Source organism: Orycteropus afer, unplaced genomic scaffold (assembly GCF_000298275.1).
Source record: "Orycteropus afer afer isolate SDZICR_OR568_19922 unplaced genomic scaffold, OryAfe1.0 scaffold00003, whole genome shotgun sequence".
Classification (NCBI taxonomy): Eukaryota; Metazoa; Chordata; class Mammalia; order Tubulidentata; family Orycteropodidae; genus Orycteropus; species Orycteropus afer.
In genome coordinates, this window is record NW_006921590.1 from 11052046 (window position 1) to 11077839 (window position 25794).

Genomic DNA, 25794 nt, shown 5'->3' on the forward strand with positions numbered 1-25794 from the left:
CACACACACACACACACACACACTCTTTATAAAAAAATTTTAAGCTTATCAAAATGTGTCACATAGAAACTAAACCCTTATCCTCTCTTTATGTCAGGTTTGCTTATAATCTACTTTTTTTTTTTAATACTTACCTATGTTGTTGTTGTTAGTTGCCATTGAGTCAGTTCCAACTCATAACAACTCTATGTACAACAGAATGAAATACTGCCTGATCCTGTATCATCTTCACAACCGTTGCCATGCAGTCCCATCACTGCAGCCACTGAGTCAATCCATCTCATCGAGGGTCTTCCCCTTTTGTGCTGATCCTCTAATTTACCAAGCATGACATTCTTCTCCAGAAACTAGTACTTTCTGACAATAAGACCCAAGTATGAGAGGTAAAGCCTGGCTATTCTCACTTCTAAAGAGCAATCCAGCTGTATGTCCTTCAAGACTGATTTGTTCATTCTTTTAGCAGTCTGTGGTACTTTCAATATTCTTTGCCAATACCGCAATTCAAATGCATCATTTTCCTCCAATCTTTCTTATTCATTGTCCAGCTCTCACATGCGTATGAGGCTACTGAAAAGACAATGGCTTGGGTGAGGCACACCTTAGTCTTCTCAGCGACATCTTTGCTCTTTGATACTTTAAAGAAGTCTTTTGCAACAAATTTGCCCAGTGCAGTACGTCATCTGATTTCTTGGTTGCTGCTTTCATGGGCATTGATTGTGGATCCAAGTAACATGAAATCCTTCACAATCTTTTCTCCATTTAGCACGATGTTGTTTATTGGTCTAAGGAGCTATAGTAGCACAGTGCCTAAGATATTTGACTGCTAACCGGAAGGTTGGTATTTCAAACTCATCAGCCACTTCACAGAAGGAAGATGGGACAGTCTACTCTGTGAAGATTCACCATTTCAGAAACCTAATGGGGGTTGCTGTAAGTTGGAATTTGACTTCATGGCAGTGAGTTTGGTTTGTTTGCCTTTGCTTATTGGCCCAGTTGTGAAAATTTCTATTTTCTCTATGCTGAGGAGTAACTGAACACTGTAGTCTTTGATCTTCATCACTAAGTGCTTCAAGTCTTCTTATTTTCAGGTAGCAAGGTTGTGTTGTCGGCATATCACAGGTTGTTAATGAGCCTTCCTTCAATCCTGATGCTGCATTCTTTTTCATATAGTCCAGCTTCTCAGATTATTTGCTCAGCATACAGATTGAATAAGTGTGGTGAAAGGATACAACCCTGATGCATACCCTTCCTGATTTTAAACCCTGCAGTATCCCCTTGTTCTTTTTGAATAAATGTCTCTTGTTCTATGTATAGGTGCCTCACAAGCACATTTAAATGTTCTGGAATTCCCATTCTTTGCAATGTTATCCATAATTTATTATGATCCACATAGGCAAATAACTATGCATAGTCAGTAAAATACAGGTAAACATCTTTCTGGTATTCTTTGCTTTCAGCCAAGATCTATCTGACATCAGCAATGATATCCCTCATTCTGGATCCTGTTCTGAATCCAGAATGAATTTCTGGCAGTTCCCTGTCAATATACTGTTGTAACTGTTTTTGAATTATTTTCAGCAAAATTTTACTTGTATGTTATGTTAATCCAAAAACCAAACCAAACTCCCTGTCGTTGAGTGGGATCTGACTCATAGCGACCCCTCCTTGGGTTTCCAAGGTGGTATCACTACAGAAGTAGATTGCCCAATACTGTTCATAATTTCCACATTCAACTGGATCATCTTTCATTGGAATGGCCACAAATATGGCTCTCTCCCAGTCAGTTGGCCAGGTAGCTGTCTTCCAAATTTCTTGGCATAAACGAGTAAGTGCCTCCAGCATGGCATCCATTTGTTGAAACATCTCAATGGGTATTACATCAATTCCTGAAGCCCGTTTTGCACCAATTCCTTCAGTGCAGCTTGGACTTCTTCCTTCAAGACCATTGGTTCTTGAACATATGCTATCTCCTGAAATGGTTGAACATTGAACAAGTCTTTTTGGTACAGTGACTCTGTATTCTTTCCATCTTCTTTTGATGTTTCCTGCATCATTCAATATTTTGCCCATAGAATCTTTCAATATTGCAACTTGAGGCTTAACTTTTTTCTTCAGTTCTTTCAGGTTGAGAAATTCTGAGTGTATTCTTCCTTTTTGATTTTCTAACTTCAGATCTTTACACATTTCATTCTAATACTTTTGTCTTCTCAAGCTGTCCTTTGTAAACTTCTGTTCAGCTCTTTTACTTCATCATCTCTTCCATTCCTTTTAGCTACTCTCCATTGTAGTGCAAGTTTCAAAGTCTCTTCTGACATCCATTTTGGTCTTTTCTTCTCTTTTTTAATGAACTTTTGCTTTGTTCCTGTACGATGTTCTTGTGTCATCTCACAACTCATCTGGTCTTTGGTTATTGGTGTTCAATGTGTCAAACCTACTCTTCAGATGATCTCTAAATTCAGGAGGGGTATACTCAAGGTTGTATTTTGGCTCTCATGGGACTTGTTTTAATTTTCTTCATCTTCAACTTAAACTTGTAGCTGAGCAACTGATGGTCTGTTCCATAGTTGGCCCCTGGCCTTTTTCTGACTGATACTGAGCTTCTCTGTTGCCTCTTTGCACAGATGTAGTCAATCTGATTCCTGTGTATTCCACCTGGAGAAGTCCACATGTAAAGCTGCTATTAATATTGTTTAAAAAAAGTTATTTGCTATAAATAAGTGATTGATCTTGCAAAATTCTATCATGGCATCTCTGGTGTCATTTCTGTCACCAAGGCCATATTTTGCAACCACCAATGCTTCTTGTTTGTTTCCAACTTTTGCATTCCAATCACCAGTAATTATCAATACATCTTGATTGCTTGTTTGGTTGGTTTCAGAGTGCAGAAGTTGGTAAAAATATTCAGATTCAGATTCTTCATCTTTGGCTTTAGTGGTTGGTGTGTAAATGTGACTAATAGTATTAACTGGTCTTCCATGTAGGTGCATGGATATTATCCTATCACTGATGGTACTGTACTTTAGGACACATCCTGAAATGTTCTTTTGATGATGAATACAATGTCATTCCTCTTCAATTTGCCATTGCCAGCATAGTACCATATGATTGTCGGATTAAAATGGGCAATACTAGTCCATTTCAGCTAACTACTGCCTAGGATATTGATTTTTATGTGTTTCATTTCATTTTCTACAACTTCCAATTTTTCTAAATTCACCCTTTGTTCATTTCGTGTTCCAATTACTAACGGATGTTTGCAGTTGTTTCTTCTCATTTTGAGTCATGCCACAGCAATAAATGAAGGTCCTGAAAGCTTTACTCCATCCACATCATTGAAGCTGACTCTACTCTGAGGAGGCAGCTCTTCCCCAGTCATATTCTGTGTGCCTTCCAATCTGAGGGGCTCACCTTCTGGCACTATATCAGACAATGTTTCCCTGTTATTCATAACATTTTCTTTGGCCATTTTTTCAGAAGTGTACCCAGCCACGTCATCTTTCTGCCTAGTCTGTCAGTGAAACCTGTCCACTCTGGATGACCCTGCTAGTATTTGAAATACCAGTGTCATAGCTTCAGCATCACAGCAACATGCAAGCCACTACAGTATAACACACTGACAGATGAGTGGTAGATTTACATATACAAACATCTGTGTACTCAATCACCCAGAATGTGTCAACAGTTCTCATATTTATTGGCATTACATCTCTATAAAAAAAGTAAAAAGACAACATTACAGATGAAATATTTTCTGTGTGCTTCCCTAGTGTTGTATCCTCCCCTTCTGAAAAGTAACCATCATCATGAGATTGATGTATTTGTTAAGCTCAGGTCAGCTTCAAGTGTCATCAACACCAATACAGCAGTGGTTTAAAGAAGATACAAGCAGAATTCTCATTCTCTCTCACATGTAAGTCTAGATGGGATGTAGAGGGAGCTATTAGAATCAAGGACTTATGCTCCTGCTACCTTGAAGTCTCACCATCTCAAAGTTCAAGGCAGTAGCTCCTGTTCCTGATATCACATCAGTATTTCAACAAGAGGAAGGAGGTACACTTGTGCAATAGCTCTTACTTTTGTAGAGTTGTCCCTCATGTGAGTTTCACACTGTGTACACAGCTGTGTATGGCTCTGTCAACAATTCCATGTGCTCTGTCTTTCCAAAATTCCTCAGAATATTTCAGCTGTTGATGGCATCCTTTTTGTTTGTTTGTTTTGCATCAATAGTGCAGATATATTATTTCATAAATAAACTTTTAAAAATGTGTTAAAATGTCATCTCTGACCATTTGGGGCAAGATAAATGGTAATCCATATGAATCATCATCAAGGCTTGGTTCTGGACTCTCTTCTCTTCTCATTCTTCACTCCCATTCCTTAAGTCATTTCATCCTCTCCCATTCTCATATTCTTTTCTACATTCTGATGATTCCCGACCTCTTATCTCCAATCCTGGATGTGGAGTCTTCCTGAATGTGAGACTGTTATATTCAATGCCCTGAGATTTCTACTTGGATGTATCATTGGCACTTCAAATTCAACATGTCTAAAACTAGCCTTCTATCGTGTTGCTCAATACCCACTTGGGTGTTGTCCTTTCCAACATGGTCCTGGTGGCTCACCACCACCACACTTACATTCCAGACCACAGGTAAGGGTAAAGAGAGAGTGGAAGGTAAGCAGCTTTCTTTCACAGGATGAGATGTAGAATTTGTTCTCTTTATTGCTGTTTCCTTTGACCAGAATTTAGTGTCATGGCTATGCCTAACTGTAAGACAGTGTATTAATTAGCTATTGTTGTATAACAAACTACTTCTAAACTTAACGGCTTAAAACAATAACCATTTATTATTGCTCAAAAATTTAAGGATCTAAAAAAAAAAAAAAAAAATTTAAGGATCTGCTCTTAGTTGGGTTGATGCATGAGTCTGTTATCAGCTGTGCATTCGGTAGGTGGCACTACTGATCTTACCTGAGCTGTCTTGTATATTTGGAGATTGGTTGGTCTAGGATTGTCTCAGGTCTTCTCCACATGGTTTCTCATCTTCCAGTAGGCTAGCCAAAGGCTTACTCCCAAGGCATAGAAGGGTTCCAGGAGAGGATGGAAGTGCACGAGGCCTTGGGAGGTCCAGGCTTGATTGGCACAGGATCACTCTGTCATGGTCTACAAGTCCTGAGGCCAGCCCAGATTCAAGGGGTGGGGAAAAGGACTCTACATTTTCATGGAAGAAACTGCAGAGGATATGGATACCGGGAAGGATTAAGAACTGGGGCCATTTTTGTAATTAACTTATCACAGGGAGAATGGGGAAATTTAGTCTCTACCTGGGTGGCCAAGTGTCCTGATTAAGCTCCAATAGGAATATGGATATTAGGGATAATTTGCAGACTGTATCTCAGAAGGAATTATAGTTCCTCATCCATTTTCCCTAAGGAGCCCTGGTGGCGCAGTGCCTAAGACATTGACTGCTAACCAGAGGTTGGTGGTTCAAATCCACTAGTTGCTCTGCAGATTGATGACGGGGCAATCTACTTCTGTAAAGATTTACCACCTTGGAACTACAATGGGGGTCACTATGAGTCAGAATTGACTTGATGGCAGTGGTTTTGGTTCGGTTTGATTTATTCATCTTCCGTAAGTGGAGAATATACTCTCAAATGTCTTGCCATGAATAATGATGCCACTATTTTGACAGAATTTCTATTCTTAGTTAGTGCATATTTTTTCATTCTACCTTGGCTTTGTTGATCTAGTAATTTATTCCCTAATTACCCCATAAAACAAATCAAGTTAAATTACTTACAAACATATTGGCAAGTTTAATACATATAAACTTTGGGTTATTTTGCAGTGCCCAGTGATACAGCATTTTTATATAAGCCTACTTTTTCCCTCTCTCATTCAACTATTTAAAAATCCCCAAGCAGTAACTAAGCATTACTGTTCCCCCACATTCCAGCAGCTCAAATCTGGACTGCCATGCCCATCCTGGTATTTTATTACACCTCACCAAGAACACATGAACATTTTGGGATACTTTAATATGGACAAATGTTTTACATTTAAATAACAATGTAGCCATGCTTGAATTTAAAACAATTTCCCCATATATAGGTATTCCTTGCTTTCTGAAAGTTTGTTTCATGTTACTTTGCCTTTAGGCAAGACCTATATTAACACCTGTTTTCGCTTTAATGAAAAAAAAAAGGCAAAAAGCAAAACTAGCATTCAGCATTTGCTTTGCAGTGAGCCATTACAGAGGCAGAATGCATCCCAAGCAGTGAGAGTGGTGTTGCCAAGCGCCTTCCCTAGGAACTACACTCAGCATCTCAGCATCCAGCCACCATAGCTCTGCACTGTGTCTGTGAACATCTGTGCTTTATCTTGATTTATTCTGTACCTCTATTAGTAAGATTTGGCCACCACCTCTCAGCCTTCTTGTGTGGTGTCTTACCAATTCTGGAAGTGAAATTACACTGTATGTACATTATTTCTACTTTATACAGGCTGTGTACTTATTTTCTCATTCTTGGTTTTACTATATGTTAGTGTTATTTTAGGCTTTATATATTATTAGGTACGATTTGGCAGGTCATTTTTTGAGTCAAAGAATGCTAAAAATTTTTTCCCCTCAAAATTAACAGTAATCGCTTCTTCACATTATCAATTCAGCTCATGAAAGCTTTCAGAGGCATAAGCTACTTTTGTGTAGCAGGGGAAACCTGCATTGCCTTAAAGCAAATAGGGTCTCTGGGGATTAATAATAACTTCTGGAATTTATCATAGAATTTTAATAACTCCATAAGCTGCTTTATTTTTTAAATAACAGTACTTGGAAGCTGTTTGGTGTGGAACATAAAGTCAGCTTTTGGTCTAAAGGACCGAGGCAAAAAACAGTCAAAGTTTCCTGGGGTGGGTATCTTCATTTGTTTGGCAGTAATTTCAAGCTAGAGCCCGAACAATGAAGAATGTGTTATTGTTTTTTCTTCAAGGCAATTTCAGCATAAGAGCAGGCTGTACTGGAGAGGTGACCACTCATTGCCCCTTTTTACCATTCCTGCACTCTGGTCTAAGTAGAAGCAGCTAGTTTGGTGTTTCTCAATGTACTCAGTGGCACCAACTGTAAAGCATTTACTACCTTTCTGTTGCACAGCTTGACAGAATTTCTCAGGAGCCCTAAGTTTCCTATACATCAGGATGTGATTGACATCCTAAACTTTGACCTCCCACTTAATTTGTAAAAAGATGGATGGGAGGGCAATGCTGAGTGGGAGGAGGGTGATGATATGCGAGTTGGGTCAGGGTGTACACAAGCTGTGAAAGATGCCAAGGTTAGTGGGTAAGGTTATTTTGTAACCAGAACTGAACACTCTGATACTGGGAGGTCGGGAGCAGTTGGTATTTGGGTTGATGCTCACTCTAAATATGTGGATTTATAAACAGGTAAGAGAGATCAGTGACTACATTATCTCCTCCATTTTTCTGTATGGGCTGCATGTATAAGAAATTTTTAAGATTCAGGTTTTCTGAAAACTGTTAAGTTTTTAATCCCTTCAAACATTTTATTATGCTCCAGACTACTCATTTGTAGAAAGGCATACATACCTTGCAACCAATGTCATGAAACAAAATGGGTGTAAGTTGTTGATTGGAAAATTAACATGCCTTAGAAGTTTTCATCCAAACTAGAAAAGCAAACAAACAAACAAACAAACAAAAACAAAAAAACCCATACACGTTTGGAGATGTAAGTGAAGGCTGTAGTAGGTTTAAATCATTCACATACCTTCAGAGCCAGACACTGAGTGAAGAGGGCTTTGTGTGAAAGCAATGCACAGTGGTGGGAGTTTTTCAAACTACCAAGTGGACACTGCCTCTAAAAGGATCACTGGTTATCAATACTCCTCAGGTAAAACATTTTTACGGGGAAGAGGTAGACACAGAGAGGTACATAGGAGGTGCAGAGAACAAAGATGAACCTTTTTGTACATACTGTATTGCGTTGTCAGTGAAGGCAAACATGGGTATACGGGTGGATAGATGGGTGGACAGGCTAAATTATTTGGTATGTCTATGCAGCGGGGAGTGTACTCAAGTCCAAGTATAGGGTTGGCAGACAATGGTCCTACAAGTGTATCTGTATTCTGTAAGAATCCTTAAGTGTATAGTAGAACTGACAAGGGACAAGGTTGTAGTCATTGCTTGGTCACAGCCAGCTACTCAGAGGGACCGAGTAGTTGAATCTGTGGGCTCGGGACAATGGTTGCAGGGGACATCAAGCTCAATTGGCATAACATACTACAGAAAACATTGTTCCACCTCCTACTTTGGTGAGTAGCGACTGGGATCTTAAAAGCTTGCAAGCAGCCATTGAGAGCAACAATGGGTCTCTCCGCATCCAGAGCAAAGATGAATGAAGAAAATCAAAGATTCATGGAATCAATTAGTCCTAGTGACTGGTACATCATGCGATCTGCAGCCTATATGACTATGAGACCAGAAGAACTAGATGGTGCCTGGCTACCACTGTCAACTACTCAGAGGAGGATCTATGTAGGATACCCTGGACAGAGTGGGAGAACAATGTAGAACAAAACTCAAAATCCTTTGGGAAAAAAAAAAGGGGACCTGGTTTGCTGGTCTGATAGAGCCTGGTGGAACCACTGAGACTATGGTCCTTAGGTGCCCTTCAGGTCTGGAATTGAACCCACACTTGTGGCTTCCAGCTAAACAAAAGATAGGCATATGAATTGAACATTTACCTCAGGTAGATACACTCCTTGGAGAGAACAATCATGGGAGGGAGAAGGGTTGTTTATGTACAGGGAGAAAGGCTCAGGGGGCAGGAGTGCATGGAGGGATGGACACAGGAAAAAGGTAACTATGGGGAGGAAGTGGGAGGGGAGCTGTTGCATTGGAGTAAATTGTAGTCAATGTGTAGTCAATGGTCAATGTAATGAGACAAACTGTATGGGAACTGGTGTATGGAAAGTGAATTTGTTCTGTAAACTTTCACCCAAATCACAATTAAAAAAACAAACAAACCCACAAAAAAACACGTTTTTATGGGCCAAATTGGCCCACTGTGATCCCACAGACTTTTAGGCTGAAATTCAGCCCTAGCACTGAAGCCCACAGGAACAATGGTCCTGGTCTGCTTGGGACCAAAGATGTTCCTTTCAGTTTTAAAACCAGGAAAATGGGTAGCCCTGACATACCACCAGTGTTCACTATTGGATGTGAGAACAAAAAGTACCTAGAAAAAGAAATGTTCTAGGCTCAAGGAATCAGCCACCTCCTTAAAGGGAAAGTATGGATGTGAGGCTACCATGGAAGTTCTTTAGAGGCTAAGCTGCTCTTAGCATCTTGAAGATTTAAGAGATTTCAGATCTAAGAGATTTCAGATCCAATGCAGCTTAAAGTGTTATGGCTCACAATACAACCAAGCCTGCTCCAGATTTTCTCTTAGGACAAGTCTAGAAACAGACTGGGGAGACAGAGTGTGCCCAGATGGCTTGAGGTCGCAGCCCACACATTAGAGTATCCCTGTACAGAGGACATTTTGACAGAGGTATAAAAGCTACCTTGATATAAAATAGGTAGGCCAGTGTCCTCTGGCAGTATTTTTGGGTGCAACTTCAATTGTTTTCAGTATTAACTAGGAACATAGGACTCTTTAAAGCACAAATACTATACCAAAACAAACAAGCAAGCAAGCAACCAACCAAGTTCACTGCCACTGAGTCAATTCTGACTCATAACGACCTTACAGGGCAGAGTAGAACTGCCTCATAGTTTTCACGGTTGTAAATCTTTACGGAAGCAGACCGCCTCACCTTTCTCCTGAGGAGCAACTGGTGGGGATTAGAACCACAGATCTTCTGGTTAGCAGCCTAATGCTTTAACCACAGCACCAGCAGAGGTCCTTAAATATTATACATAAATGTAAAAATGGTCATATTTGATAATAATTAAGACTGCTTTTATTATAGTACTGAGGTACAGAGAAGTTCAGGGGTTTTCCAACCTACCCAACTCCCATGGTAGTCAAATATTAAGGAGATACCTCTAAGATTAGAAATCTTGTTCCTGCTGTTTGGTCTCTGAGCTAATACTGGGCCCACAGACTCAAACAAAATCCCTGCTACCTAGGAATTGTGTAGCACCTCTACTCTAAGACTGAATTATGCCACTTTATTTCCACAGTATGACCTTGTAATAAGAAGAAAGAATGTGGTTTCATAGTTTAGAGCAAGAGATCAGGTGTCTCATGTTTGGGTGGGAATCTCATTTGGGCACCTTGCTGGCTGTGTGTGACTGAGGGCCACCTATGTCCTAAAGGGCTGAAGTGAGGTTTCATTAGATAACTTTTTATTAGGTGACCCGGTACACAGTACATTCTTACCAAATATTTAATTTCTTCCTAGTTCTCAGACTAGTATTCCAGGATAAAATTCTAGTTTACTTCTAATTCTTGGAATAAGACTGACTACTTCTTCATTTGCTATTACAAATGGATTCCGATCGGAAAACGGATGAGGAATGTTCCATTTATTTGCAGTTTTGGAACAAATCAAGGTGACAGTCTTTTGAGTTATTTAACATCAGTAAATACCACCTTGAACTTTACATTCTCAACGACCAACAGGCCTGCCTCAGATGTGCCAACATTTTATTTAACACACTGCAAGATACTATAGCTAGTAATAAATGGTGCAAAAAGTTAAATAATACCAGGGTTCAAAACTATTCCTATTTTAAAATGCTTTCTTCATAATTATTAGCAAAACTATCTAGCTTCTGGAGTGCTAAACTACTCCTTAATCTTATTCACAAATATTTTTGAAAATATATTGGGATTTCACTGCCCCCTGTGATTACTGATTTCAAGTAAAATTATTGGGTTATCTACCTGGAATCTAGATACAACAGGCTCAGCTAAGAGTTTGTTGGTCTCCAGACAGAATGTCAGCCCGGAGATTCTCTAGCTTATGTATTTTGAGTGCAAGGTATATTTGTTTGTCATAAAGTATTTAAAGTTCATAAAAATGAGAAGAGAAATTTTATAGTCTCTTCATATCACAGATTGGCATAAAACCTGAAAAACGGCTCAGAGGAAAGCACACACAAATTTATGGCAGGCTTTCCTATGAGTACTGTTATACTCTCTGGCTATTAAGTAACACACATTTGAAAACGATCTGAAATACAACCAGATATGAGATAGAAAGTCTAACATTTCAGATAGTATTTAAGAATATAATTCTATTATTTAGAATGTATGTCTAGTGGAGTAGACCTTTTAACAGAAAGGCAAACTGAATTTAAACATTGTCGGTAAAAGTCCGTATTAATACCATGGGCCTGGTTTAATCAGTTGGAAGTAAAAAAAAAAAAGTAGTTTCATAAAATTGCATGTTACTATGGTTCCATACTTTTAGGGTTCAATTTTAAAAATCTAGAGTATTACAGTAAAAATAAAAACCTTTGAGAAAGTCTATAGGGAACAAAATATTCTGAGTAATTTTCAAAAAATCATAGTCTTGTATCATAATAATGAAAGTTTACTGTATTCTAAAGAAAAGAGATGTTAAATACAGGTAGTCCCTGACTTACGACAAAATTCTGTTTCAACAAGGCCATTTTAAGTCAGTTCTGATCTAAATCAAATACTTCATTTTTTCAAAATTTTTATTACTATTGCTTTTCATAATCACTATCTTTATAAATGCAACCCTTATTTGTCTTTGGGGGTTGGCAAGAGAATGACGATATTAGCAAAACATGTGCTGCAACACTGTACATAGTATATGTTGCTAATGATAAGATGTGAAACAAAAACAAAAACAGATGGTTTTAAGTGCAGTTCATCCTAACCTGAGTATGTCCTAAGTTGGTGACTACTGGTACCCAGTTATTGGCTTTATTTTTGGGCAAACTACAGCACAAGTACCAGATCTGGCCACTGCCTGGTTTTGTAAATAAAGTTTTTTATGAGGACTCTTACTCATTTATGTACTGTCTGTGGTTTGCTATAACCACAGAGTTAGGTAGTTGCAGTAGAGACTCTATGGTGTTCTGACATGCTGGAAAATGTTTTTAAGTGAGCTGCATGGTAAAATTATTATTTAAAAAGGAAAAAAAATATCCCCAGGCACTTTGGTTTAAAAGTGGCATTTCCAATATTTAAATATACTTTCTTCAGGATTTCTTTCAACCACTAAAAAACAAGCAAACAAAAAAAAACTACATGTTTTGACTCATAAATTTACAATATTTAGAAGATTTTCAGAGCTGAATGACTTACACTTATATATCCTACTGTTTAGTAGTAAAGATGTTAACGGCTCCTTAAAAGAGACCAAATTGTAAGGTGTGCCTATAACTGGTGGAAGCAGGAGTTCCCAGTATGCCTTGCATCACAACCCTGATATCAATCAGCCTGTCAGTGTGTTTTTCACACTTCATCACCCACACGTTTCCTCTGCCTCCTTTAGCTGCATACCTAAAATAGCCTGAATGTCAAAGCCAGGTGGACTTACCGTTGTCACCGAATGTGTAGACCATGATTGGTACAGCTGAGTTTACTTCTTCCTCTAAAATTATGGTGGAAAACAAAACAAAATGAAACTCGACGGGTATACAATCACAATCTTAAGAGAAAAAGGAAGAGAGATGTAAACTCAACGGTGGTTGAACACAATGAGCAGCTCAGATGTCACTTTCACTAGAAGGTTATTTTTGGAGACATAGTTTAATTGTTGAGTAGAGAAGGATGTAGTAGAACAAATGCCTGTAAGAAAGTAATGTCCAGCCACTATGTAAAATGATAGCTATCTACTAAATTCACCATCAACCATTAGGCTATTAACAGATAGGCAGAAATTCCACACGCCAAGCAACTCAACTACAAAGAAATATTAGAGGTTTGAAATGAAAAACATACTTTAACCTGTAATTGAGTTAGACAAGCCTCACTGCACACAGGGCTATGGCAGTCACCAGGACACAAAGCAAACACGCAGGGTTACCAGAAGTGCATTTATCAGCCACAGTGATTTATTGAGTGCTTTAGTAATACAAGTGTACATCAACTGATCCACAGTCAAAAGTGGCAGGTCCCTAAGAAATTTACAAGCACTTTAAGGAAATCAAAATACATATTATTTTGTTCAATCCAACAGTCTTCTGTGTGGGGGACAGAAGGCTAGTGATAAACAGAGTTTCAGTAATGCACAGTGATTCTGATTTAAGCTTTTGTACAAAAACTTGTTCCCAGTAGCATGCACCCACCAATAAAGACTTCAGTACAAAAAATTAATCCTAAGCACTACATTTAAGTAGAAACAAGATATAATTCTGAACTTGTGTTTTCCCGAAGATCGCATAAAAGGGGGAAAAAATCAAAATAAACAAAATGACAAGAAAAAAACAAAACCACACAGTAATACAAAGCTTTGTAAGAAAGCTTTTACTATTACAGGGCCAACATTTTTTGCACTGAAAACAAAAGCTCCCATCCACTTTGAGGTGGGAAAAAAAAAACAACAACCCAAATCTTTCAAGTTAAGAAATCAAAAAGAGAGTCAAAGGGAGGGGAGGAGTAGGTAAGAGGGGGGATAGATGACATACCATCACAAAATGGTTCAAAATCTAATAAAAATAAGAAAATAAGAACTGAGGTTGGGAGGGGTGGGCAGGGCTATTGATGCACTTGGTGAATGTGCTTGCACAGGTCCGGCGGGGAGGCAGGCAGCAGGCCCCTATGTGGCGTACCGTTTGGTCCACTGTCTGGCCATCCGGTCGTGCTCCGCTCTGTTGGTCATGTACTGCGTGGCAATGCTGCCTACCAGAGGGTCAGCTGAAAGGGAAACAGAGTCGGGAGTCAGTAAATACCAGCCCTCCTCCTTCCTCTAAGGACAGGAAGGAAAAGAATGTCTGGGGAGGAGGACAGAGGCTGCTGCTACAAACTGGATCGATGTTACTTTAGCCAAACCACTGCTAGCTGAGACCACACTTCACACCAGCTGCCAGAAGAGTCCTCTCCCTTCCCTTTCTCAGATGCCTCATTCTCCCTCTCTGTCCCTACCCCTTTAGTTCTTCATTAGGTATTTTATTGAGAAAATTTTCAGTGAGTGAGTTGTGGGAGAGGGCAACTCCAGATCCTTTGGGAAACACCAGCCAAGTACCATAGGCGGAGTGCCTGGGTGGCACAAATGGGTAATGCATTTGACTGCTAACCAGAAACTTGGAGGTATGAGTCCATTCAGAGGCTCCTTGGAAGAAAGGTCTGGCAATCTACTTCCTGGTGATTTAGTTGCTTCTGGAGCACAGTGCTACTCTGACACACACGGGGTTGCCATGAATTGGAAATGACTTGAGGGCAATTGGTGTGGTACTGGCAATACCACAGCAGTGGTGGCACACATGGCCCTCATGACTTGCTCTGAGGAAATGTTCAGAGCCTCAGCTAAACACAACCAAGCAGCAGCTGTCAGAGAGATCTAATGAAACAGGGGAGAGACGGTGCTCATTTTCCTCAAAATTATTGGGGAACATCAAAATTCACATTTAATAGCCTATTGTATAAACACTGATAGATATTAATAAAATCTAACACTCACTGATTTACTGTCCTAAAACTTTAACACATTAACTACACAAATCACTGAAAAGGCTGACAAATAAGAAAAATGAAATTAAGGCAGTCACTTGCCCGAGGTGGAGTGAGGAGTGGAGCTGTGCTCTGAGCCCAAGTCCACACTCCTAAACACAGGTTGCTCGGGGGACTGTTCACTACCCAGAGAGGAACAACGTTTAATGAAAACCAAAGCAACAACAAAAAAGTAATTTAGGTTTTTGTAGATACCAGAATCCATCCTTTCCCTCTGAGTCTTTAATTTCACTTTCTCTGTTTTTATTTCCCTTGTTTTCAGTGACAAGAATGTGAGTGGGTTAGAGGAGGTAGATAAAAAGGAACCAAAAGGGAAGAGGAAAACTATTAAATGCTAAAATTAAATATATTAAAAAAGAAAAGGCAAAGAATATGGAAGTGTGCTTGTTGTTCTAATACCACTTGTAACTTAGGAAGAGTCTGAGACCCTAACCTCCTAAGATACTCATGGTCACACCTTCTCAATACTGAAGCTGTAACACCTTTCAGTTAATGTGCTGAGGCTGATGATAATAGAACCTTGGAAAGTCTACTCAATAAGCCCTTGCTTCACTTTCCCTGGACATACACTAAGCTGCTTATAATTATCCCAGAGAGGACAGTTTCTTATATTTACTTATATCATGAACAATTAACAGAATACCTGATATACAGGGTTTGCTTAAAACTTTTTGTTTCTCTACTTACTCTTTGTGATTCTTTTCCTTCAATCACCCAATTACTGAAAACAAAACTCCACCACTTAAACCAGACTAGCCAGGACCCAAGGTTTAAACCAGAGCTTTGAACTGGCTCATTCTGGTTCAACCCCCAGCTGCCAATTCTCACCCCAGATACACTAAATTCAAATCTACATTTTAACAAGAATCATCTGGGGATCTTGTTAAGCTGTGGATTCCCACTCAGTGTATCTCAGGTGGAAATGCAAATTCTCAGCAGGTGGTTGACCCAGAATGAATTGGTTCAAAGCAATCATTTAAAACAGCAGTACTGAATGTATACACAAAATACCTGGGAACTGGCCAAGAGACTTCTTCTTCTTCTTTTTGATGGTGAATATGTATTTTTTAAAAATATGCCAACTCAGCAATTTCTACATGTACAATACAGTGGCACTGATTACATTCTTCAAGATGTATAACCATTTTTGCTATTCAAGATAAATAAATAAATAAATAAATATAAATCTTGAATAGCAAAAAAATATATATATATTTCTCCCTCCCCTTTTTTTCCTTTTTTTAAATGAGACTAAGTAAGCTGAGACTAAGTAAGAAAGTGGAATTTAAGGACCAAAGTAAGGTCTGGGTCACATTTCTCTGCTCTTGAAAAAATTCATATGCCAATTCCTGGCAGTCTAGAATGCAAAGCCTGGAGTGTGAAACATGGGCAGCCTCAGCACCTGTATTCTACATCATTTAAGACAGACAGAAGCTATGTTAATGAAACATCCTAAAGGTCCATTTGCTAATTGAGGTAAAGGCTTTAATGTTGGAAGGGAGTTCATAGGTGGTGCAAATGGTTAACCCATGTGGCTGCAAACCAAAAGTTTGTGGTTTGAGTCTACCCAAAGGCTCCTTGGAAGAAAGTCCTGGTGATTACTTCTGATCAGCTATCAGAAAGCCCAGAGAGAGAGATACATGAGAGATAGAGACAATAAAGGTAAACACTTTCACACACATGCACACAATATTGCATTATCAGTAATACGCAAAAATAAACCCGCAACCACTGCCGTGGAGTCGGATCTGACTCACAGCGACCCCTCCTTGGGTTTCCAAGGCTATCGCTACAGAAGTGATATTGCCCAACCTTCCTTCTGAGGAGTGGCTGGTGGGTGTGAACCGCCAGCCTTCTGGTTAGCAGTCAAATGCCTTAGGTGCTATGCCACCAGAGCTCCTTTATCAGTAATAACAAACACTGATCTATGGGTGGATACACAGGTAGACAGGCTGAACGATAAGATATGTCTCGGCAAAAGGGAATATATATATATATATCTGACCATATAGAAGGTTGGCAGATGATATTTCTCCATACATGTTTGTCTGTGCTAAAAGAATGTGCATACAAACAGAACTAACAGGGGACAAAGTTATGATAACTTCTTAGCTACAGCCACACACCTTGAGGGATAGAGTGGGCTCAGGACTATGGTTGTGGAGGACATCAAGCTCAACTGGCATAAATACTACTCAAAAACATCATTCTACATCCTGGGTAGTGACTGGGGGCTTAAAAGTTTCCAAGTGGCCATCCAAGATGCAACAGTTGGTCTCTCCTGGTCCAGAGCAAAGAAGAATGAAAAAAATAAAACATGGAAACAATTAGTCTAAAGTACTAGTGGACCTTGAGAACCTCAGCCTATGACCCAGTGCTCTGCTATCACTGCCAACCACTCGGAAAGGGATCAAAATAAGAGATTCTGGATACAGTTGGAGACAAATGTGGAACAAAGCTCAAAATCACAAAAAAGACCAGGCTTACTGGTCTTTTTTGTGACCAGTAAACCCCCAAGATTATGACCCCTAGTCACTCTTTGGGCCTGGAAATGAACTCACTCCCATGCCTTAACTTCTAGCCAAACAACAGACAGGACTATGAGGTGAATGTACAATTACACCAGGTAGGTGCACTCCTTAGAACAATCAAAACATGGAAGATCAAAAGGGCTGCATTTGCACAGGGAGATAGGTCAGAGGGCAGGAATGCACAGGAAAGAAGGACACAGGGTGAAGGTAACCACAGGGAGGAAGTGGGAAGAAGTGGGAAGAGGGATGTTACATTATGGGGACTGCAATCAATGTCACAAAACGAAGTGTGTGTGAACTGCTGAATGGGAAACAAATTTACTCTGTAAACTTTCAACCAAATCACAATTAAAAAAAAAGAGTAGAAAAGCCCGTAGAGCCCAATTCCACCCTGGGGTCACGACGAGTTGATATCCATTTAATGGAAACTGGTTTCTTAATGCTAGAAGAGTAAAACCTCAGATCATATCCTTGTACAGTGTGGTGCTCTAGCAACAAGGCAAGTGTGTCTTTCTAGCTCAAAGGACATAGAGGGAGACACATGAAGGATGAAAAGGAACGGGAAGCTGTGGGGTGAGGAAAGATGTTACATCAAGTGTTAACAGTATTTCAGTTGGGGCAGAAGGACTGGGGAGGGTCACAAAAACAAGTTACAGTGCTGATAACACAATTAACATGGACCATAGGAGTTTTTCTTTAGCTTGCTTAAATAACAAACACTTAATTTCTTCAGTGTTCCTTTTACCTTTTCAAGTTTGATTTTTCCGAAGAAAAATATTTTCCTCCTATAAAATTATACATGTTAATTGTGAAAGCAAAAAACAGTAATAATAAAAAATCTCAGACAACACACAAGACAGAAAGTTGTATGTGAAGAACATCTGTAAATTCACTCAGAGAGGACTACTGTTAACATGCTGATGTGTATCTTCCTCGATGTTTTTTCTACATATATATTTATTAATTTACAAAAAGCATGAAATATTTATATATGTATTTAAATTTTATTGTGCTTTGGGTATAAATTTATAGAACAAATTTGCTTTACATTCAGTAGTTCCTGTACATTTGAATTCACACCCTATTTACCATCCCCGACCATAATGAACTCTCCTCCCCTCCTGTCCCTGTGACTATCCCCTTCCTGTGCCCTTAACTATGCCTTCCTTTCTGTCCAACTTTCCCTCTATATGAATGCTGCCCCTCTGGTGTCTTATGGCTGACTGCTCTAAGAACTTCATCTCCCTAGAGTAGGTGAGTACATCACCCTGGAGTAGGTGTCCTGCATGTAATTTTTTTCTACTGTTGGGCTGAGAGCCAATTCATGGGTGTGAGCTCATTTCTAGGCCCAAAGGGTAGCCCGGGGTCATAGTCTTGGGGGTTTCACCAGTCTCTATCAAACCAGTAATTCTGGTCATTTTTGTGTTTCTGAATTTTGTTTCACATTTTTCTTCCCACTCTACCCAGGATCTCCAGATTTGATCCCTTTCTGCATAGCTGGTGTTGGTAGCTGGGCACCATCTAGTTCTTTGGTAGCTGGGCACCATCTAGTTCTTCTGGTCTTGGGGTCATGAAGGCTGAGGTCCTCATGGTCCATCTTATCCTTGGACTAATTGTTCCAGATGCCTCTGATTTTCTTCACTCTTCTTTGATTCAGACACGAGGAGACCAATAGTTGCATCTTAGATGGGAGCCTGAAAGCTTTTAAGACCCCAGTCATTACTCACCAAAGTAGGTTGTAGAATAAAATTTTTGTGTACTATGTTGTGCCACTTGAGCTTGGTGTGCCCCAAGACAGTCCTGAGTCAGCAGGCCAGGTGATTCTCCCTCTCAAGGCAGTTGTCTCTGAGAGGTTATTCCAACTCTGTCATTTGTTGCTTCTGTAATGTGTGTGGCCAATTTTGTAGTGCAAGTGCATATGTAAGATTATTTTCAGCTAAATCTATCCTTAGTGTGGTAGTTAAGGTTGTGTGTCAACTTGGCTGGGCCTGCTTTAGAGGCTGGGCAGCTGGATGTAGTATTCCCTGATGAGACTGGTAATCAACTCCATGGTGGAGTATACTATGAGCAGCTGAGTAGCTGCCTTAGGGCTGTGGTCTGCTTCCTGTATATAAGCAGCAGCTTTGGGAATGGTTTCAGCTCATGGCATGTTTGAGCCCTGCATGTAGCTGTGTTGTTGTTCAGTAGCCTGCCATGCTCTGCCAACCTTGGGACCTTTAATGGACTTGAATTAAAGGCCTGCCCTGTGGTTTGGTAACATGGGGCCTGTGCCTTGCTTGTCAGTTTCAGCAGCCAGCAGCTAAGTGAAAAACGCCTCCAGCTTCAGTGGGCCAGCAGCAGGAGGCAGAGTTGAAACCCAAGGTTGAGGGGCTTTCACCCAGTCCCTAGACCCTGGCACTTTGTATTCAGATGTAAAGCCTCCAGATTTTAAGAATAAACTCTTGTTTGTTAAGGCCATCCCATTTGTGGTATATTCTTGTCAGAGCAGCACAGTTATTATTGTTGTTATGTACTGAGTTATTATTGTTATTATGTGTTGAGTTGGACCCGACTCATAGCAACCCCTCCTTGCGTTTACGAGGAAGTATTTGCCCAACCTTCCTTCTGAGGAGTGGCTGGTGGGTTTGAACCGCTAGCCTTCTGGTTAGCATTGAGGTAACCAGAACACTAGGTCTAGGGTATATTCCTGTTTGCTGACCCCCAGTTGATCTTCTCATCTATCTATGCCTTTATCTGTAGCCTGGTGTTTGGTGTTAATAAAGTATTATGCATATATGAGCATTTGCCTCTGTTGTCTGTATCTTATGTGCACATTTCAGTGTCCTTCCTTTTCCCATTTTTCAATTGGGATGTTTATCTTTTTGGTGTTGAGGTGCTGAAGTTTTCTATAAATTTTGGAGATAAGTTCTCTGTCAGATATGTCATAGACAAATATTTTTCCCAATCTGTAGATTCTCTTATTACCCTTTTGAAGAAGTCTTTTGACAAACGTTAAGAATTTTTAAAAGGAGGGGAGGGGACACTAAAAAAAAAAAAAAAAAGCACTGACCATGTCACTTTAGTTTTGTGTATATTACTGTACATAAATCATATTTCAATAAAATGTATTTTAAAAAAAAAGAATTTTTAAAAGGTCCCAGTCATGCAGCTTCTCTTCTATCATCTGTGTATCTGTGTATTTTGGGTTATGCTTGACAATCTATTTATGTCCTAGATTAGGGCCCCTAAGTTTCCCCCTATTTTATCTTTGACGAGCTTCATAGTTTTGAGTTTTATATTTAAGTATTTGATCCAACTTGAGTTTGTTTTTTTTGTGTATGGGGTGAGGTATGGGTCTTGTTTCATTCTTCTGCAAGTGGATATCCAATTTTGCCAGCAACATTTGTTAAAGAGGCTATCTCTCCCCCATTTAATGGGTTTTGGTCCTTTGTCAAAGATCAGTTGTCCATAGACAGATAGGTCTATTCCTGGCTTTTCAATTCTGTTCCATTGGTCTATCTATCATTCTACCAATACTACGCTGTTTTAACTACTGTGGCTGTATAGTAGATTTTGAGATCTGGGAGTGCGAGACCATCTACTTTTTCTCCTTCAGCAGTGCTTTGCTTATCCGCGGACTCTTTCCTTTCCAAATACATACATAATTTTAAAAAGGGATTCATTTAGGTTCTGATTTTCTAGCCTTTTTAAAAAAATCACTATATGGCAAATAACTTTTCATATGAATAATTACTAATCTAGATAACTTTTGATATTTACCACTTTCTTGTTTATAGATACTTGTTTTCTTTTGAACTTTCTGCAATTAAAAAATGCTATGAGAAACATTATTGCACATGCATCTCTGCAAATTTATGCAAATATTAAATTTGTTTATAGTATAGATGAAGGAATAAAATAAAGGTAATAAAATGAAGGAATTTTAAAATCATGTTGTTATTAACTAAATAGTTTTTAATGCTGAAATGTTCTGCTGAATAAAGTTAGGACTGCAAGTAACTGAATGGAATATAAGTGAAATATAATAAACAAGGAGCTCTGGTGGTGCAGTGGTTAAAACGTTTGACTGCTAACCAAAAGGTCAGTGGTTTGAACCCAGCAGCTGCTCTGTGGGATAAAGATGAGGCAGTCTGCATCTGTAAAGATTTACAGCCCTGGGAACCCTATGGGGCAGTTCTATTCTATTCTAAAGGGTTGCTGTGAGTTGGAATTGACCGGATGGCAATGGGTTTTGTTTTGTTTTATTTTATAAGATAAAATATGCAATGTAAGTGTTATCAATTACTATCACAGTGAATTTACTGGGACAAGACACTCGTTTTGTAGTGTCTTTGTGGTTATGATCCTGTTGTTGTTAGGTGCTGTCGAGTTGGCGGCCACTCACAATGACCCCATGAACAACAAAACAAAACACTGCCCAGTCCTGTGCCAACCTTACAATCCCTGCTGTACCTGATGAGGGCCTTCCTCTTTTTCATTGACCCTCCACTTTACTAAGCATGGCATCCTTCTCAAGAGAATGGTCCCTTCTGACAACATGACCAAAGTAGATGAGATGAAATCTGGCAATTCACTCTTCCAAGGAGGATTCCAGCTGCATTTCCAGGACAGATTTGTTAGTTCATTTGGCAGTCTACAGTACTTTCAGTATTCCTTGCCAACATCACAACTCAAAAGTATCAACTATTCTTCAGTCTTCCTTATTCATTTACCAGCTCTCACATGCATACAAGGTGATTGGAAATACCATGGACTGGGTTAGACACACCTTAGTCTTCAAAGAGACATTGTTGCTTTTCAGGACTTTAAAGAGATCTTTTGCTAGAGATCTGCCCAGTACAGTATGACATCTGTTATCGTGACTGCTGCTTCCATGGGTGTTGATCGTGGAACCAAGTAATATGAAATCTCTGACAACTTCAATCTTTTCTCCACTTATCGTGATGCTGCTTATTGGTCCAGCGGTAAGGATTTTGGTATTCTTTATGTTGAGGTGTAATCCATACTGCCAACTATAGTCTTTAACCTTCATCAGTTAACTGCTTCAAGTCATCCTCACCTTCAGTAAGCATAGTTGTGTCATTCTGCATATCACAGATTGTTAATGAGTCTTCCTCCAATCCTGATGCAATGCTCTTCTTCATGTAGTCCAGCTTCTCAGATTATTTGCTCAGCATGCAGACTGAATAAGTATGGTGAAAGGATACAACCTTGACACACTCCTTTCCTAATTTTAAACCATGCAGTATTCTCTTGTTCTGTTTAAAGGACAACCTCCTGGTCTATGTACAAGTTCTTCATGAGCACAATTATGTGTTCTGGAATTCCCATTCTTCTCAACGTTATCCATAATTTGTTGGGATCCCACACAATCAAATGCTTTTGCATAGTCAATAGAACACAAGTTCTATTTCTGCTATTCTTCACTTTCAGTCAAGATCCATCTAACATCAGCAATGATATCCCTTGATCCACATTCTCTTCTGAATCCAGCTTGCATTTCTGGAAGTTCTCTGTCAATATACTGTTGCAAACACTTTTGCATTATCTTCAGCAAGATTCTACTTGTGTGTGATATTAATGATATTGTGTGATAATTTCCACATTCTGTGGGATCAACTTTCTTTGGAATGGGTACAACTATGGATCTCTTCCAGCCAGCTGGCCAGGTAGCTGTCTTCCAAATCTCTTGGCATAACCAAGTGAGTGTCTCCAGTGCAGCATCTGTTTGTTGAAACATCTCAGTGGACATTCGTTAATTCGTAGAGCCTTGTTCTTTGCCAATTCCTTCAGTGCAGCTTCAACTTCTCCCTTCAATACCATTGGTTCTTGATCACATGCCACCTCCTGAAATGGATGAACATCAACCAATTCTTTTTGGTACAATGACTGTGTACTCCCTCCATCTTCTTTTGATGTTTCCTGTATCATTCAATATTTTGCCCACAGAACCATTCAATATTGCAACTCAAAATTTGAATTTTTTTTTCAGTTTCAGCTTGAGAAATGCCAAACATGTTCTTCCCTTTAGGTTTCCTAACTCTATAGGTCTTTGCACATTTCATTATAGTAATTGGCTTTGTCTTCTCAAGCTACTCTTTGAAATCTTCTGTTCAGTCCTTTTCTTGTGTCATTTCTTCCATTTGCTTTAGCTACTCTCCACTCAAGGTCAAGTTTCAGAGTTTCTTCTGACATCCATTTTGGTCTTTTCTTCCTTTCCTGTCTTTTCAATCACCTCTTACTTTGTTCATGAACGATGTTCTTGGTATCACAATTCCTCCGGTTTTTGGTCATTAGTGTTGAGTGCATCAAATCTATCCTTTAGATGGTGTCTAAATTCAGGAGGGATATAATCAAGGTCATATTTTGGCTCTCATGGATTTCTTTTAATTGTCTTCAGCTTTTACTTGAACTTGCATATGAGTAGTTGATGGTCTGTTCCACAATCAGTTGCTGGCCTTGTTTTGGCTGAAGATACTGAACTTCTCCATCACCTTTTGCCACAGATGTAATCAATATGATTCTTGTGTAGTCCATCTATGAAGTCCACATGGATAGCTGTAGTTTATATTTTTGAAATAAAGTATTTGCAATGAATTAACTTGTTGGTCTTGCAAAATTCTGTCAGGTGATCTCCAGTTATTTCTGTCACCAAGCCCATATTTTCTAACTGCCAGTGATTCTTCTTTGTTTCCAACTTTTGCATTCTAGTTACCAGTGATAATCAACACATCTTGATTGCATGTTTGGTCAACTTCTGACTGCAGAAGTTGGTAAAAATCTTCAATTTCCTTGTCTTTGCCTTTGGTGGTTGGTGCGTAAATTTGAATAGTAGTAGTATTAACTGGTCTTCCCTGTAGGTGTTGTGGATATTATCCTATCACTCACAGCAATTATAATTCAGGATAGATCTTAAAACATTCTTTGTTGATGATGAATGCCAAGCCATTCCTCTTCAATTTGTCATTCCCAGCATAGTAGATCATACAGATGCCCAATTCAAATGGCCAAAACCGGTCCATTTCAGTTCTCTAATGCCTAGGATATTGATATTTATGCATTCCACTTCATTTTTGACAATGTCCAACTTTCCTACATCCATACTTCATACATTCCTTGTTCCAATTATTAATGGATGTTTGCAGCTGTTTCTTCTCATTTTGAGTTGTGTCACATCAGCAAATGGAAGTCCCAAAAGCTTTACTCCATGCACATCATTATGGTTGGCTCTACTCTGAGGAAGCAGCTCTTCCCCAGTTGTATTTTGAGTGCCTTCTGAGAGGCTCATCTTCTGGCACTTTATCGGACAATGTTTCAGGGCTATTCATAAAGTTTTCCAGTAATATATCAGAGAGTGTTTCACTGCTATTCATAGCGTTTTCACTGGCCAATTCTTTGAGAAGTGGATGACCCCTTCCTTCTTCCGAGTCTGTCTTAGTCTGGAAGCTCCATTGAAACCTGTCCACCATGGGTGACTCTGCCGGTATTTGAAATACCAGTGGCATAGCCTCCAGCTTCACAGCAACATCCAAGCCATCACAGTATGACAAACTGACAGACGAGTGGTGGGGTTATGATCCTAAGTAAGGTAAAATCTTGCTACCAGGTTTAGTATTTCCTGGATACAGACATACTAGGAAGAAAATAATCTCTAAATGTAAATTACTCAACTCGATTTCTCTCACAATTTCTTTCTGAAGAGGAATGAAGCATTTCCTATCATTTTAGGTTCTAGACTGTTACTACCTTCCCAAATCTTTATTAATCTTTGAGATGATCCTCTATCAGTCTTATTCTTTACTGAAGAAAAGCCATGATGTTCCTCAGTGGATAAGTAAATTGAAATCTAAGTCTCCTACATTTTCTGGCTTTGTCAGCAGTTGTTTGAATTTTTGAAAAGAAGAGCACGTTTATGTTGAAATAACAGGGCTAAATGATGTTAAACACTTAATTCTCCCAAAGAGCACTGTGGCATTTTATTCGATAGGTTCCCTGAAGCAGAGGTATAGGAAGTACAGTGCAGTGTGGCTGATGTAACATCATGGTGGTGGGGGTTGGGTAAGCAGTACTCTCCCAACAACTAGACATGAAGCTTTCTCTAAGCCTCATCAGCTCATCTACTCAATAAAAACCATATTGTCATTTTTGTTGACAGAATACAAGCCATGAAATACTTTAAGGTCTGTATGAAAGAGTAAGATCGAAAGATCACTCACTGATGATGGGCAGTATGACTTCTTGATCATCCTTGATTCCCCCATCTCTACCCTCTGACTCCCTACACAGTTCCCAGCACAAAGAAGTTCTGTTCAGGAAGGGTGTGTTGAATGAATAAGAATTACTATTTGCAAGTGAGTTAAAGACGATCACAATGAGTACTCTTCCATCTCCCCAATTTTTTTGGAATTTGTGGGGTGTGCACATTTGATTCTAGAAGGGGAAGGTTCAGGCAACTCCTGTAACTCTATCTCAAGCCTTACTTCTCTCCTAGTTGGGCCAACATGGGCACCTTGGGAGCGAAAAGGGTTTATATTCCCTGCCCTGAAAATGGAGGAGGCAGACAGAGATCAAGGCTAAAGGGGAAACGG

At 39.4% G+C, this 25794-nt stretch overlaps 1 protein-coding gene across 1 annotated transcript in view; it reads right to left on the reverse strand.

Moving 5' to 3' along the window:
- Positions 1-13764: 13764 nt before the first annotated feature.
- Positions 13765-25794, reverse strand: part of LOC103193326 (ubiquitin-conjugating enzyme E2 E2) — a 489664-nt gene continuing 477634 nt past the window's right edge. The window contains exon 5 of the mRNA XM_007936516.2: positions 13765-13862. Coding sequence (XP_007934707.1) covers positions 13765-13862 — 98 coding nt within the window. The remainder of the gene's footprint in view (positions 13863-25794) is intronic.